We start from the raw sequence: 13,127 nt of genomic DNA, 5'->3' as shown, positions 1-13,127 counted from the left end.
TATCTATAATAACATCCACGGGGATACCAAGGCTGCTCTCTGCACACTCTCTTTTTCTGCATTAGACCTGGGAATGACCCAGATTCTGTGCTGATCTAATTTGCTTTTGATCAGTTTAGTTTCTGTCAGCAAACACACTCTTTCACTCTCCTCGGGATCTCTGCATTTTTCTTACATCAGTGTCCAAATCAAAACCAGAAATTTTAAAAGATATACAAGTGTACCGTTGTGAAATCACTGGTGATGCTACTGAGCTGTAATCTTTAATTTTATTAAAGATTAACTTAAAACCATTGAGTCCAGTGATGATGCTGTTTGTAAGTGAAAATTCCCTGGGCTCCCATCTGGGCTCTTTCTCCTAATGTGAGTAAAGAACTTGCTTTTTTTTTTATAGACAGAATATGCCCACTGGCTTTTGTATTTTAAATGAAACCACAGAAGAAGAGTTCCTGCTTTCAGGTGATAAACTGGTGCAGTTGACAAATCCAGGGCGCTGGATTTTTGTCATTTACCTTGTTAACCCTGAACTGCAATAAATACTAACTGAGGATGGTAAAGAAAATTTCTGTTGAAATTAAGGATATTCAGTTTTGAGATACTTCAATTTCACCTGCCAGTGTCAAAAGGAAGCTTCACTTCTAAGTGTTTTAAGTGGGCTGCATGTCTTGTGTGTCTTCATCAGCAGGGGCTTTATTTGGCCTTAAACTGATTCTTTGAAGGGGTTCATGGACCAGAGGTGCAGAACCACTTGTATGACTGGTAGCTAGCATCAAGCCATTCTGGCTTCTCAATATACATGTATCTAGTTTAGACCTAAAGCTATGCTTTTCAGAAATGAATGATGATGAAGAAGAAGATATCACAAGTACCAACCAAACAACAATAAGCTTTACACCATCTGAAATTTGATTTAGACACGTAATAAATGCAAGCTTCCCAGGACAGGGACCTGTCACGAACCGTACTTATTGACGGATTTCGTGATGATTCGTTTCCAAAGGATTTCTCAGTACAAAATACCAAGACGGCAAAGGGGTTTGCAGTAACAATCAAAACAGTGTACTTTATTGAATGATTACAGCAAAAATGCGTGTGAGGGAAAAGAGGGAAAGCGGGGAGAGCATATGGAAAAGTAGGGGGGTAAAGAGAAAACAGGAGGCTATAGCTACCGCCCGTGGAAGCGACGGGGTTCTTTGGGGTCCAGCCGAGGTTCCGACAGTCGAGGAGTCGTTCCAAGAGCGAGGAAGATCTTCGAATTGGACTAGCTAACCTGGGGGTTTTTATCCTATGGAGGATTGTGAAAGAGGGTGGGAAAATAATGCAATAGTTTCCTTCTTGGTCCAATAGTCCCAATAATCACTACCTGCAAGCAAACATCACAGTCTGTACCCGCAAGCAAACATCACGGTCTGTTCTGTTCCCCCCGCCAGTTCCCCCCAGGTTTCAGCCTCTTTATGTGAGGGTTTCATGTCTCAGTCCTTGGAGAAGAGGCTTCTCCCATCTCAGTCAGTCAGTCACAGTGGTTGCAGAACAGATGAAGGGTCTTCTGTGAGGACCACCTAAAGGTTATTCCAGGAAAGAGTCCATCTAAGCTAAGAGGCAGGGAAATTCCAAGGCTTGTTGTTGCAGAACGGGTCAAGGTGCTCCTTTGCACAATTACTTGGCAGGCTGGGAGTTACGTCTCGGCCTTGTAAGCTTGGCAGACTTTTGTCAAACCCGGATATCAAACAGGATCTTTCGGTGGTTTCAGTTTCTGTCCTTTTTCATGACGAAAATCATGAGACAAATGAGAGAAATTTCGGACAGACTATCACAGGACCAGCACCTGCCACCACTTGCTTCCAGTGGCACATGCAAAGTTCTGCAAAATTCTCTTTCTAAAACATTTCCTGCTTATATCACCTCCTAATATTCACAAGATCACACATAGCAGTTTCAGCTGTAAATAGAGGTGCATTTGTTGAGGTTTTTTCCTTCACCACCTTTGATTTTTTTAAATCTCAGATTAATTATCATCTTCCCTTCTACTGTCAAATAATAACTGGATGCAGAATAACAGGACTAGAATGTCCTGTCCATTTCAAGGCTTTCAGACTTGCACTGCTTCTTTCTGGGTTAAAACTTCAACCAGAGACATAAAATCCATTTGGCAAATAATCCATGATGCAAGATAAGGTGAGGCAGAAACCTGCTACAGGTGCCTCTGACTTCCTGGTGTAAGTGTTCCTGCACTGAGAGCAGTGTGAGTTGTGGTGCTGTCCTCAGACTCTTGTGGGAACTGGCACCTCCTGCTTCTCCTGTGCCTTCCTGCCAGGCTGAGTGACAGTCCTCAGCGGGCAAGAGGAGTGGAAGGGGAGCACAGCTCGTGCCTTGGACTGCAGGAGGATTGCTGAGCTTCTGGCTGCCTTCTCCTTGCTCAGAGTATTTCCCAAGAGAAAAACTTCTTCCCGGCATGGCAAGTGGGTAAGAGACAATCATACTAATTCTCCTCTAACAGACAGGGTAGGGGGGCTGGGATATATTTTTCTGTGAAAGGGTGAATATTACACGACATGAAGCACAGCAAGAACCCTCTTCCTCTTTCTGTTCTCTTTTACTGACTCACTGCTGTGTAAAACATCAGTGAGGCTACTGAACCACTAGATTAAAATGAAGATAATTTTAAATCAGATTAAATATAAAAAACAGCTAAAATATAGCTAAAACTGACTTAAATATAGCTGGTAATTGAGAATCAGTTCTTCAAACATCAGCTGCCTGCCCAGAACCTTTACAGATTGTTCCACTCTCATGTTTGCCCCTTGACATTGCCTTTTCCTTTCCACATACAAAACCTGCCTTATGTATCTTTTGATATTTTAAGTACCAGCTTTACATGAAAAAAAAACAAACATCACTGGACTCAAATAGAAGACATAGACCGGCACAAGATGAAAATCTAGAGAATTGTTTCTATCTTGTTAGCCATAAAAGCTGTTGCATGTATTTCACAACATTTGAACCAAGTTTTTTAAATGATTGGAAACTTCTTGTAAATGGCTGCTCATCAGGTGTTCCAAATCCCTTTCTTCTCTATATAAAGGTTAAAGGTTCTATAAAATTGCATATTGTTGAAAGGATCTCTGAAAGTAAATTTACTTTGGAGAAGGTGCTCAGTCAGACCTTATTTGCAGGGCTTCATGTGACCCATTTGCAATACCTGTTCTTCTTGCTCTAACACTGTTAACTTCTTGCTCTAACACTGTTAACTTGTTCACATTATTTGCCACTGACCTTTAATTCTTTTCATGTCTTGAATAATTTCTGATTTACAGCAATAACATCTTCTTCTTGGAGCATTGTTTTGGGTAGAATGAAGACTAAAATGGAGATGTTAGATTCTTTGGCTCTAAACACACTGCTGGTGCATCAATTGCTATTGCAAAAAGCCTCCCCCAGGTTTTCTCAGCTCTTAAAAGTGCATACTGAGTGTTGTTACTGGGGTGGTGCTTTGCACGTGTAAGCACATCCAAGCAAGGCTCCAACTGGACAAAATCCAATTGGCCAGACTTCTCGCACAGAAATAATTAATTCTATGTGCAAGCATAGATCTAACAGCTCAGAGCTTTCACACAGGGAAAGGACTGAGAACTGATGATAAAAATCTCTGTTTTGAGTCACCCATGCCATTGTGTTGAAAACCAGGGAGAAAATATGCAATATCATTTTCCAGGACAACCTTACCTACATGCTGGTGTGTCATGGATTTGCATGAAGGCGTTGGGCATCTTCTCATTTAAGTTGGCTCATCGTGCATGTGTAAGCTAAGTTTATAGCCCTTTTTAAAGAGATACCATCCAGAAAGAGTTTTACAAGATGACTGCATAAGTTGCTAGACAAGTTTTTTGCTTTGGCAAGGGTATATTTTTTTAGTCTTCAGTTAAAGCATAAACAGGTACTCTCTCTGTTTGGAAACTAAAGGGACAACTAAAAGGAGAGGAAAAGTCCATGATGATATTGTGGTAGCACCTAGAAGAGATAAAGGACAGTAAAGGCTTTTACTTCATAACTTTAGTGATTTCAGTTTTGGGACAAGTCTCCTGAATGGAGAAATACATTTAGGAAAAGTATATTTATTGAACAAAAATGAGGATTAAAATCTGTAGGTACACTCTTATTGTAACCCTCTCCTGAGTAGACACCTTGAACTTGTGATATTTCATAATATTTCAAAGGAGGAAGGGTCAAACTGTGCTTTATTAACACAGGACAAATCTGCTAAGAGCAGACTGAGAACAAGTGGGTATTAAAGACATGATAGATCTCTCCTAGACAGGTGACTCTTATCAAAATATACACATACTAAAAGACATGTATATAAAATCCTGTATCTGAGAAACAAAATATTATAATAAAACCCGAGTGACACCCTCCCTGAAGTTCCACATACCCTGGATGTTCAGCAGGCAGCAGACTCCTCTTCACCAACAGTAGTTCCTTCCAAAGTAAAATCTCTATTTAACATAATATGATGTTCTCAAACAGCATAAACTGATACAGAGGAGCAGACAGCAGGAGGGTCCAGAATGCAGCACAAAATTGATCCAATACAATTAGGGCAGTCCAAGGCAAAGGCTTGAAGTTTGAAAAACATCTCCAGTACTGTTCTGTGAGCTCACCAGTCCTGTCCCTGGGTCTTCAGCTGAGCTGCAGAAGTGAGCAGTTTTCTGTTTGGTGCTGGTTTGTAGGCTCTTTCAAGAAGGGCTTGCTCTTTGTAAGACTCCAGAAAGAATATGGAAGCATGGCAGGAAATAAATAAAACTGCTGCTGTTGGTGGCTGCTGAGGCAGCTCCCTGGGACATCAAGCAAGGGCCTCGTTTGGGCTGCCCAGCCAGTGTTGACAATGCCCCACTGACTGCACAACCACAGCCTGGGTTTTGGGCAAAGGCTGAATGAAGCTCCTCTGTGACAGCCTCCTTCTTCTCCACGGTGAGATCCATGCAAGTACCTGTTCTAGCACAACTCTTCCTTCACATTCCTGTCTATGGCAATGACAGGCAATGAACATGTCCTTTGGCTACTACAAAAAAAGATTTTTAAATCTTTTTCCTTTCTTCAGGTATTGACATGTGTTCAAGCCCCGTTAAAAATTCAAGTGATCTTTTAGATTTCCCATCCACAGCTATCCCAAAGCACCAGAGAACCCGAGGGAAAATGGACTGTGCCTCCAGCGTGGCTCAGGAACACAGCAGCTCAGATCCACAGCTGCAGGCGGGATGAGGTGTGGCAGCTGCTGTAGTTATGGTTATCTGCCCTGCCCTTGTGCCTTTGCCACGAGCTTTGTTTGCTCTTCCAGCTAGAGAGCATGGAATTTGCCATTAGTGCTGATTAGTGTTATGTCTTCTCCTTCTGTTCTGCCCAGGAGAGTGAGTTATCTCTCTGTGCAGGAGAAGACATAACACTAATCAGAGGTTCAGAGCTGGGCTTGAACGTGCCTTTTTTCAGTCTGGGAAAACCAGCTGTTAAAATCATGGCAGGTTGCTCCAAGAGCTTTTTGAAAGAAATACCAATTGTTGACAGATTTCTGTACTTTTCTTCTTTTTTGAAAAACATCTCTTTCGGAGGAGAATTCAAAATTATCAACCAGTCCTTCTCTGGGCTTTGATGCATGTGTTGGTTTGTAACTGATTTATTCCACTGTCAGTTAATTAAAGATTAAGCCACCTCTCTTTGTCTCCACACTGTTGTCCTGATCCTCTCTTAGTGTGGACATAAGGTACTTGAAACTGGAGCTACCTCTGGGTGCTTCATCACAATAACAACCTGTCATGGTTTGACATTGGCCAAATACCAGGCACCCACAAGAATCATTCCCTCATCCTCTCCTACCACAGCTAGGAAGAGGAGAGAAAAAAAATGAACAAAGGGTTCATGAGTTGAGATAAGGACCGTGAGAAAACACTCCAAGGCCAAAACAGGCTCAACTTAGAAGTACAAAGTGAATTTATTACTAACAGAGTTAGAGGAAGATAATGGGAAGCAAAATAAGCCAGTAAAACACAGTTTTTCCCGAAGGACCTCCCTCCTTCCCACCAACAGTGTAGGGAGACAGGACATGGGGGTTTTTGGTCAGTTCATCACCCAAGACCTTCTTCTGCTGCTCAGGAAGAGGAGTCCTTCCCCTGTGAAACTGTGGGGTTCCTTCCCGCAGGAGACAGTTCTCAGTGAACTTCTCCAGTGTGGGTCCAAATCCTCCCAAAACTGCTGCACTGTGAGTTCCTCCCACAGCAGACAGTCCTCCCAAAACTGCTGCAACGTGGGTCTCTCTTTCCATGGGGTGCAGTCCTCCAAAGACAGGCTGTTCCAGCTTAGGATCAAGGGCCCCCTCTCTCCAGTGGGTCTTCCACTGGATCATGACCTCCTCCAGGTGCCTGCTCCAGCATGGGCACCTCCCCCATGGGTGTGGGTGGATCTCTGCATCCCCTGTGGTCCCCATGGGCTGCAGGGGCGCAGCTGCTTCACCATGGTCTCACTACGTCCTGCAGAGGAACCTCGGCTCTGGTGCCTGGAGCATCTCCTCACCTGCTTCTGCACTGACCTTGGTGTCAGCTTCTTGTTTCCCTCACATATTCTCACTTCCTCCTCTTCTCTGGCTAGGAATAGAACTGTGCCAAATTTGTGCTGATTTTCTTCTTCAATCTGTTATGATAGAGGCCTCACCATCACCTCTAACTCACCCAGCCTTGGCCAGCAGCATGTCCATCTTCAGAGCCACCAGGGACTGGCTCTGCTGGACACAGTGGAAGCTCCCAGCAGCTTCTCACAGAAGCCACCTCTGTGCCCCACCAGCTACCAAAAACCAGGCCATGCAAAACTAATGCACAACCCTACCTGAATTTTGTTCATAGACGAATGGGCAGACTTCTGAAAACTGTACACTATTATGCAGGACAAGACTCCATTAAAAATTAGGGAAAGAGAAGCTTGGGTAGGTATGTGCATCACAGATCAGTGCATGAGGGATTTTTATTGTATGCATGGCATTTAGAGCCTTACTTACCCTTTGTCACCACTACCTTTATGCTGGGATAATCCCATGGCAAAGGAGAACATTCTGTGTGGAATCTTGCTTGAAGAAAGAAGGGAAGCGTTTATAAGATTGCTGCGAGAAAAGCATCACAGGGAGAATTTTTTGCTCCCTGTTCTGTTGGCAGTGTTGCTGCGTGCTGGGAACAATCTCCTGCTTGCCTCTGGTTGTGCAGAATCCCCAGGAATGAAACACCACTATCTTCCTTTTTGTTTCATTGCATGGAAAACCACAGGAACTTATCAACAAGAACTTTGTTGTCTGAAAGTCTAAGGGAAGATTCAGGTTTCCTTACAGGTTAATTGCATTCTTTAAAAAGGAATGTGGACCGTAAGCATTGTGGTTTTTACAGGAAGGTGTGGGGAGAAATAGGAACTTGATGCCAGGCTGATATACAGAACATGGAGAGGCATTAGAAGACTACCAAGTGAATTGCAGAAATAACAGCACGTGCCTTTTTTTGTGCCTTACATGCACTCCTCTGTATTTCTTGGCAGGAAGGCCTTAAATCATGAGCTTTCTAAGCTTTTCAATGAGATGTGGGATGCAGATATTCACCGCCTCAGGCCCGGGAAAGACTACACCATTGATGTGCAGGTAACCAGTTGCCAAGTCAGGATTAAGGGCAGGTGGTGCTGCAGGAAAAGGTGTCTGCAAAAGTGCCTTTTGCTTAAAAAGTTACCTGTGCTTTGTCATGTCCAGTGGGGAAAGCATCCCTCAGGAGAGGGAATGGTACAGAGAACACAAATGGTTCACACTTACCTGGACCTTGGTTACAAGTGGAGTCTTTCAGGTGTTTGTCTTGGGTCCTGTAATATTTCATCTCTCTATCTGTGAGCTGGAGGAGGAACAACTAGTGTGCAACCCTTCCAGTTTTGCAGATGACAGCAAACTGTGGTGATGAAGTTGGTATGCTCAGGTGCAGGGCTTCTCTTCCACTGGACATAGGCAGGCTGGAGGAATATGCTAAGGAAGGAACATCATGAAATTCAGCAAAGACAAAGGAACAGGATGCTCAGAGAAGCTGTGAAATCTCCATCTTTGGAGGCTTTCAAGGCCCAAAAAGATAACACTCTGAGAAATAGTCTGAATTCAGTGTTAACCACACTTTGAGCAGCACTAGAGATATTCTGCTCCACCCTGTGTGTTTCAGCGTGTGAATGACAGCTTGTGTGCATAGTGTGGGTGACTTGCAATGAGGGAGAAAGGGAGATAGGTCCCAAGTCATTCTAGGGGAAAGGGAGGAATTTGAGAAATTCCTGGGTTTCTCTGGGAGTGCAGGGAGTAGCAGAGAGGGGTGAGTGAAGATTTCAGGACTGTTGCTTCCAGTCCCAGGGAAATGTGAGGGAGGAGTGAGAGATTTCATAAGCAGCCATTTCACTCCTTACTAGCTTAGTGCAGTGCAAACATGACCATGTGTTTTGGCCACAAATTGCAACAGGCCAGAATAGTCACAACCCAGTTTTGTACTCACACAAGAACTCACTTTATTCTGATGTTACTCAAACACTTTATTCCAATGTTGCTTCATATTATAACAGATAATTTCCTGTTGCTGATAAACTCAAAATAGTGGTACCTACTTCAAGCCAAAATGTGTGTGGGGAAAACTTCTCCTTTATGGTTTCTCCATTTGTCAGAATAAGGCTCTAGTACCTCTTGCCTGTGTTAACAAGCTGCTACTCATCTTCTATCTTCTTTCCTTGAGAGAACCCTTTATGGAATAGAAATTTGAAAATTATCAGGAAAGCCTCCTTAAAATTGCAGAGACAGAAGGTACCCAAATCTCCTTTTTATTTATTTGTGGTGGGAGGGAGCCCTTGCTCTCTATTACTTCTGTTTACCATTTGTGATTTATATAGTGTAATAGCACATCTGGTTACTGAGCAGAACTGAACTATGGGCCATTACAATCATCTCTGAGGAAACAGAAATTTCAGGCTCTTACAGATGTCAGAGATTGTCTTTTTTTCTTTATGCTGGCAGTTCTGTAATATTGTCTCTCATTTCATAGGAAGACAATTCCTAGCATTGATGGAATTATGGGGTTTGGTTTGATTATCGCAAAGGCAGCCACTGTCTCCTCTAAGGACATCTTACTCCTTGTTTTCCTCCATTTTTGCTAGGGAAGAGCAGGTCCAGCACAGCAAGGGGACAGTGCTGTCCAGGACAACGCACCCAGACATCTGTTTCACCATGTAAGCGAAGATCGTCTGAGGAGCATAAAAACTTTTGCAAGTGAGACCTGTTCTTTTGTTAATAGTGGATGTGATATAAAAAATCTGTGCTGTATTTAACATGTTTGCCTAAAATATAACATTGTATATAATTTGGATGGTGGTGAGGATCATCAGACTGCAAGTCATTTAAAGGGAGTTTTTGTAACAGTTGCTTGGAGATTACCTGTACCTGAGCCTCAGGAGGAACATCCTCTTGTGCCCCAGGCAAAATCTGAATTCTCTGGCTCTTCCACCACAAAGTAAAAGGGATGAGACACTTACAAGCTCGAGAAGTAGCCCAAGGGAATCTCAGAGGGTTCAACAAGACCAAGTGTTGGTGCTACCCTGGGATCAGTCCAGGCTGGGGATGAGCAGAGGGAGCAGCCCTGGCAGAAGGACTTGGGGGTGCTGTGGGTGAGAGCTGGCCCTGCCCCAACCCAGAGCCCCCCTGTGCTGGGCAGCACCCAGAGCCCCAGGGCAGCAGGGCAGGGGGGATTCTGCCCCTCTGCCCCACCCTGCTGAGCCCCCCCTGCAGGGCTGCATCCAGCTTGGGATCCCAGCACAGGAAGGACAGGGAGCTGCTGGAGCCAGGCCAGAGCAGGGACACCAAGGGGATCAGAGGGATGGAGCAGCTCTGCTGGGAGGAAAGGCTGAGGGAATTGGGATTGTTCAGCCTGGAGAAGAGAAGGCTTTGGGGTGACCTCATTGTGCCCTTGCAGTGTCTGAAAGGAGCCCACAGGAAAGATGGAGAGAGACTCTTGACAAGGGTCTGGAGTGACAGGACAGGGGAGAATGGCTTCACACTGACAGAGAGCAGGTTAAGACTAGAATTTAGAAAGAAATTTTTTCCTATGAGGGCAGTTGGGACATAATGGTGAACAGTTTGTCCAGAGCAGCTGTGGCTGCCCCAGCCCTGGCAGTGTCTAAGGCCAAGCTGGATGGCGCTCTGAGCAACCTGGGATAGTGGAAGGTATCCCTTACCATGGCAGGGAGTTTGAACGGGATGATCGTTAAGATCTCTTCCAACACAAACCATTCTATGATTCTATGCATTGAAAAAGACACCAAATTCATCTTTTCTCCCTTACTCACAATTTTCAAGCCCTTTCAAATAGTACCAGACCCACAGCTAGGTCTTGCATTTCTGTTGGGGGCTGTACTTCAGGCATGTCTATGAAAGTATGTTTCTTTCCCTAATTTTTCTCAAGCTCAAGACATCTGATATAGGTTTATGCTCTATTATTCCTCTACTGAAATAATGCCCACAAAACCTTCTGCCAGCTGTCTTGGTTTGGAAAGACAGGTGCCTGCTAAAGGAGACAGGAGCCTCCCCTGAAATGGAGAATGCAAACCCTCCCCACCCCTCCGAATTGCTATGAATTTTAAATAAGGGGCTCTCAGGCAAAAAAATATGGGAGCAGGAAATAACAGTTCTTTAATAGGGAAGAGAAAAAATAAAAGGATAAAATAAAACAATGCAATACACTAGAACAACACTAACAGAGTCAGAACTGACACCCTGTGGGTCAGGGTGTTGGTAGCAGTCCAGTTGGAAAAGGGCTGCAGTCCTCCTGGAGTGTCAGGCGTGGTTCTGTTGGAGCAGGGGGGTCCTGTAGGAAAGGGGTGTATTCTTCCTCCGCAGATCTGTGGAAATAGAAGCAGCTGCTGTTCCTCTGGGGAGTCCAGTGGAGAAGAGCTGTGCTGGTGTGTCAGAATCTCCAGATTAAATCTGGGTAGGAATGCTTGGCTCCTCCCTCTGGGCGGAGCATCTCACGATGGGATGCTATAGTTCTTATCAGTCATGGGGTGACATTCAATAGCCTCTTATCAGCAGATGTCCCCTGCTGAGGGACTCTGATTACGATCACTCAGGAAGAGAGATAAGGAGAATTGCCCACTTGACACCAGACAACTGCCAAACAGATGGCAATAGAATACATCTTGCCTTGAAATCTGGAACACCAGCATAGCTCAAGGTCCTAAGTTTGTGTCTATAATTGTGATGGGCAGATGTGTTTTGTTTTGGCAGGTCATTATTACTTCAGCGCTTGGCTCCATAAGGAAGCTCAGTAGCTGTTTATCTTTAAAAAGATCTATAAAAAGTACAGCAGTGATCTGGCCTTGAGTCACCTTGAGGCCTACACTTAACAGTATACCTGAGAGTAGAATCTGACATAAAAAGGAATGGCTTTCCCTAAGAGCTGTCAAGACATATTCTGTGGTGACATTTTATGTTATCACTCTAATGTCTGGATCAGGCATATGAGCAGACTGAAAGTTTCTCTTTTTCTGCAGCCTTTATTTCCTTATTGGACAACTATGAGACATCAACTGGTGTAGCAGAAGTAGTGACTCCAGAAGAAATAGTTGAAAACAACTGTTTCCTTGATGCTATCTTAGCGACAGAAGTCATGAGAGTGAGTAACACAGATCTTTTTTGTCACTGAAAACACTGATTAAAAAGTAAACTGTATATGTATCTTGGTTTTCTACCCTGCAGCTAGCTCATGACTATCTCCTGAAAAAAAACCTAGCAAGGCCAAACCTTGCTGATTTCAAACATCAACTTTATGACATCTGGTTCCAGCTCTATGCCAGGAAAGGAGGAGACAGGTATGTTTGATGGGTGTGGGGACTGATAATCTCTGTGCTATTCTTATTTAGGTAAATGTAAGCCCAAGTGCCATCTGCTACACATAGAACTGGAAGACAGCTTCAGAAGAGCTTCAGCATGACAGACTGGGTTTAGATTGGATATGAAGGAGAAGTTCTCCCCTGTGAGGATGGTGAGGCCCTGGCACAGGTTGCCCACAGCTGTGGCTGCCTCATCCCTGGACATGTCCAAGGCCAGGCTGGATGGGGCTTGGAGCAGCCTGGGATAGGGGAAGGTGTTCCTGCCCATGGCATGGGGTTGGAATGAGATGGCATGAGATGGCCTTTAACATCCTTTCCAAACCAAACCATTCTATGGCTCTATAGAACACATAAAAGACCGATATATTATTTTTTTCTTTTTTTCTTCTTCATTACAGACCTGATTCTTGTGGTTTTGAACATGTTTTTGTTGGAGAAACAAGGCATGGTAAAGAGATCTTAGGTTTGCACAACTGGGTGCAATTTTACCTTCAGGAAAAGCGCAACCAGATTGATTACAAGGGATACGTAGCTCGGAAGAACAAAACCAGGGTAAGAACAAGCCTTTGGGGGCCTTTGCAAGTAAAACAAATGGATCCAGAGATAAAAGCTGTAATGAAACAAGTGTAATAATGCAATCATAGGCTCAGTGTTTTGAGCCTATACATAACTGTGTATAAGAATTAATAATGACGTCTTCCAGCTTCTTTTTTTGCAAACCTATTTTAAAAAGTAGTGCTGGTGTTTACAGAATTGCAACACTGCTGAGTTGGGATAAATGGTCATGTATGGTCCAGAGGTCAGGGAAAAGATTGTGCCCAGCTATAGCATGCAGGCACACCAAGGATGACTGAATCTTACAAAGCTCTCAAAAATCTGGAATCAGAAATTCTATTTGTCCAGTCACAGCTGTGTTGGAGATTATTCTGTTGTTTCATTTATGCTTTCAGCCTGATAAAGATGACCAAGTTTTGAGCATCCAGTTCAGCTGGAAGGGCTCAGTCAAGCCAGTCGGAAGCACCTTTATTGGTGTCAGCCCGGAGTTTGAATTTGCCCTTTACACAGTCATTTTCCTGCTGTCTGAAGAAAGAGTCACACGTGAAACAGTGAAGATAGATGAATATGAGCTACAGATGGTTGTCTGGCGCCATGGGCATCACATTGGAACAGCATATCCAGTACTGCTCAGCACCACCAGTGAAGATTAG

The 13,127-nt window shown here is 44.0% G+C and overlaps 1 protein-coding gene across 1 annotated transcript in view; it reads left to right on the top strand.

Moving 5' to 3' along the window:
- LOC311153524 (poly(U)-specific endoribonuclease-like) overlaps positions 1 to 13,127 on the top strand; it is a gene marked incomplete at both ends in the record, with an annotated part of 16,205 nt that extends 3,078 nt beyond the window's left edge. Inside the window, 6 exons of the mRNA XM_084205455.1 lie at positions 7,564 to 7,663; positions 9,193 to 9,304; positions 11,581 to 11,702; positions 11,786 to 11,898; positions 12,318 to 12,471; positions 12,870 to 13,127. Of these exons, the coding sequence (XP_084061581.1) occupies positions 7,564 to 7,663; positions 9,193 to 9,304; positions 11,581 to 11,702; positions 11,786 to 11,898; positions 12,318 to 12,471; positions 12,870 to 13,127 (859 nt within the window). The remainder of the gene's footprint in view (positions 1 to 7,563; positions 7,664 to 9,192; positions 9,305 to 11,580; positions 11,703 to 11,785; positions 11,899 to 12,317; positions 12,472 to 12,869) is intronic.

Source organism: Fringilla coelebs, assembly GCF_963513975.1.
Source record: "Fringilla coelebs genome assembly, chromosome: 5".
Lineage (NCBI taxonomy): Eukaryota > Metazoa > Chordata > Aves > Passeriformes > Fringillidae > Fringilla > Fringilla coelebs.
The sequence above is the reverse complement of the archived record's forward strand: the minus strand, read 5'-3'. Positions and strand labels throughout refer to the sequence as shown.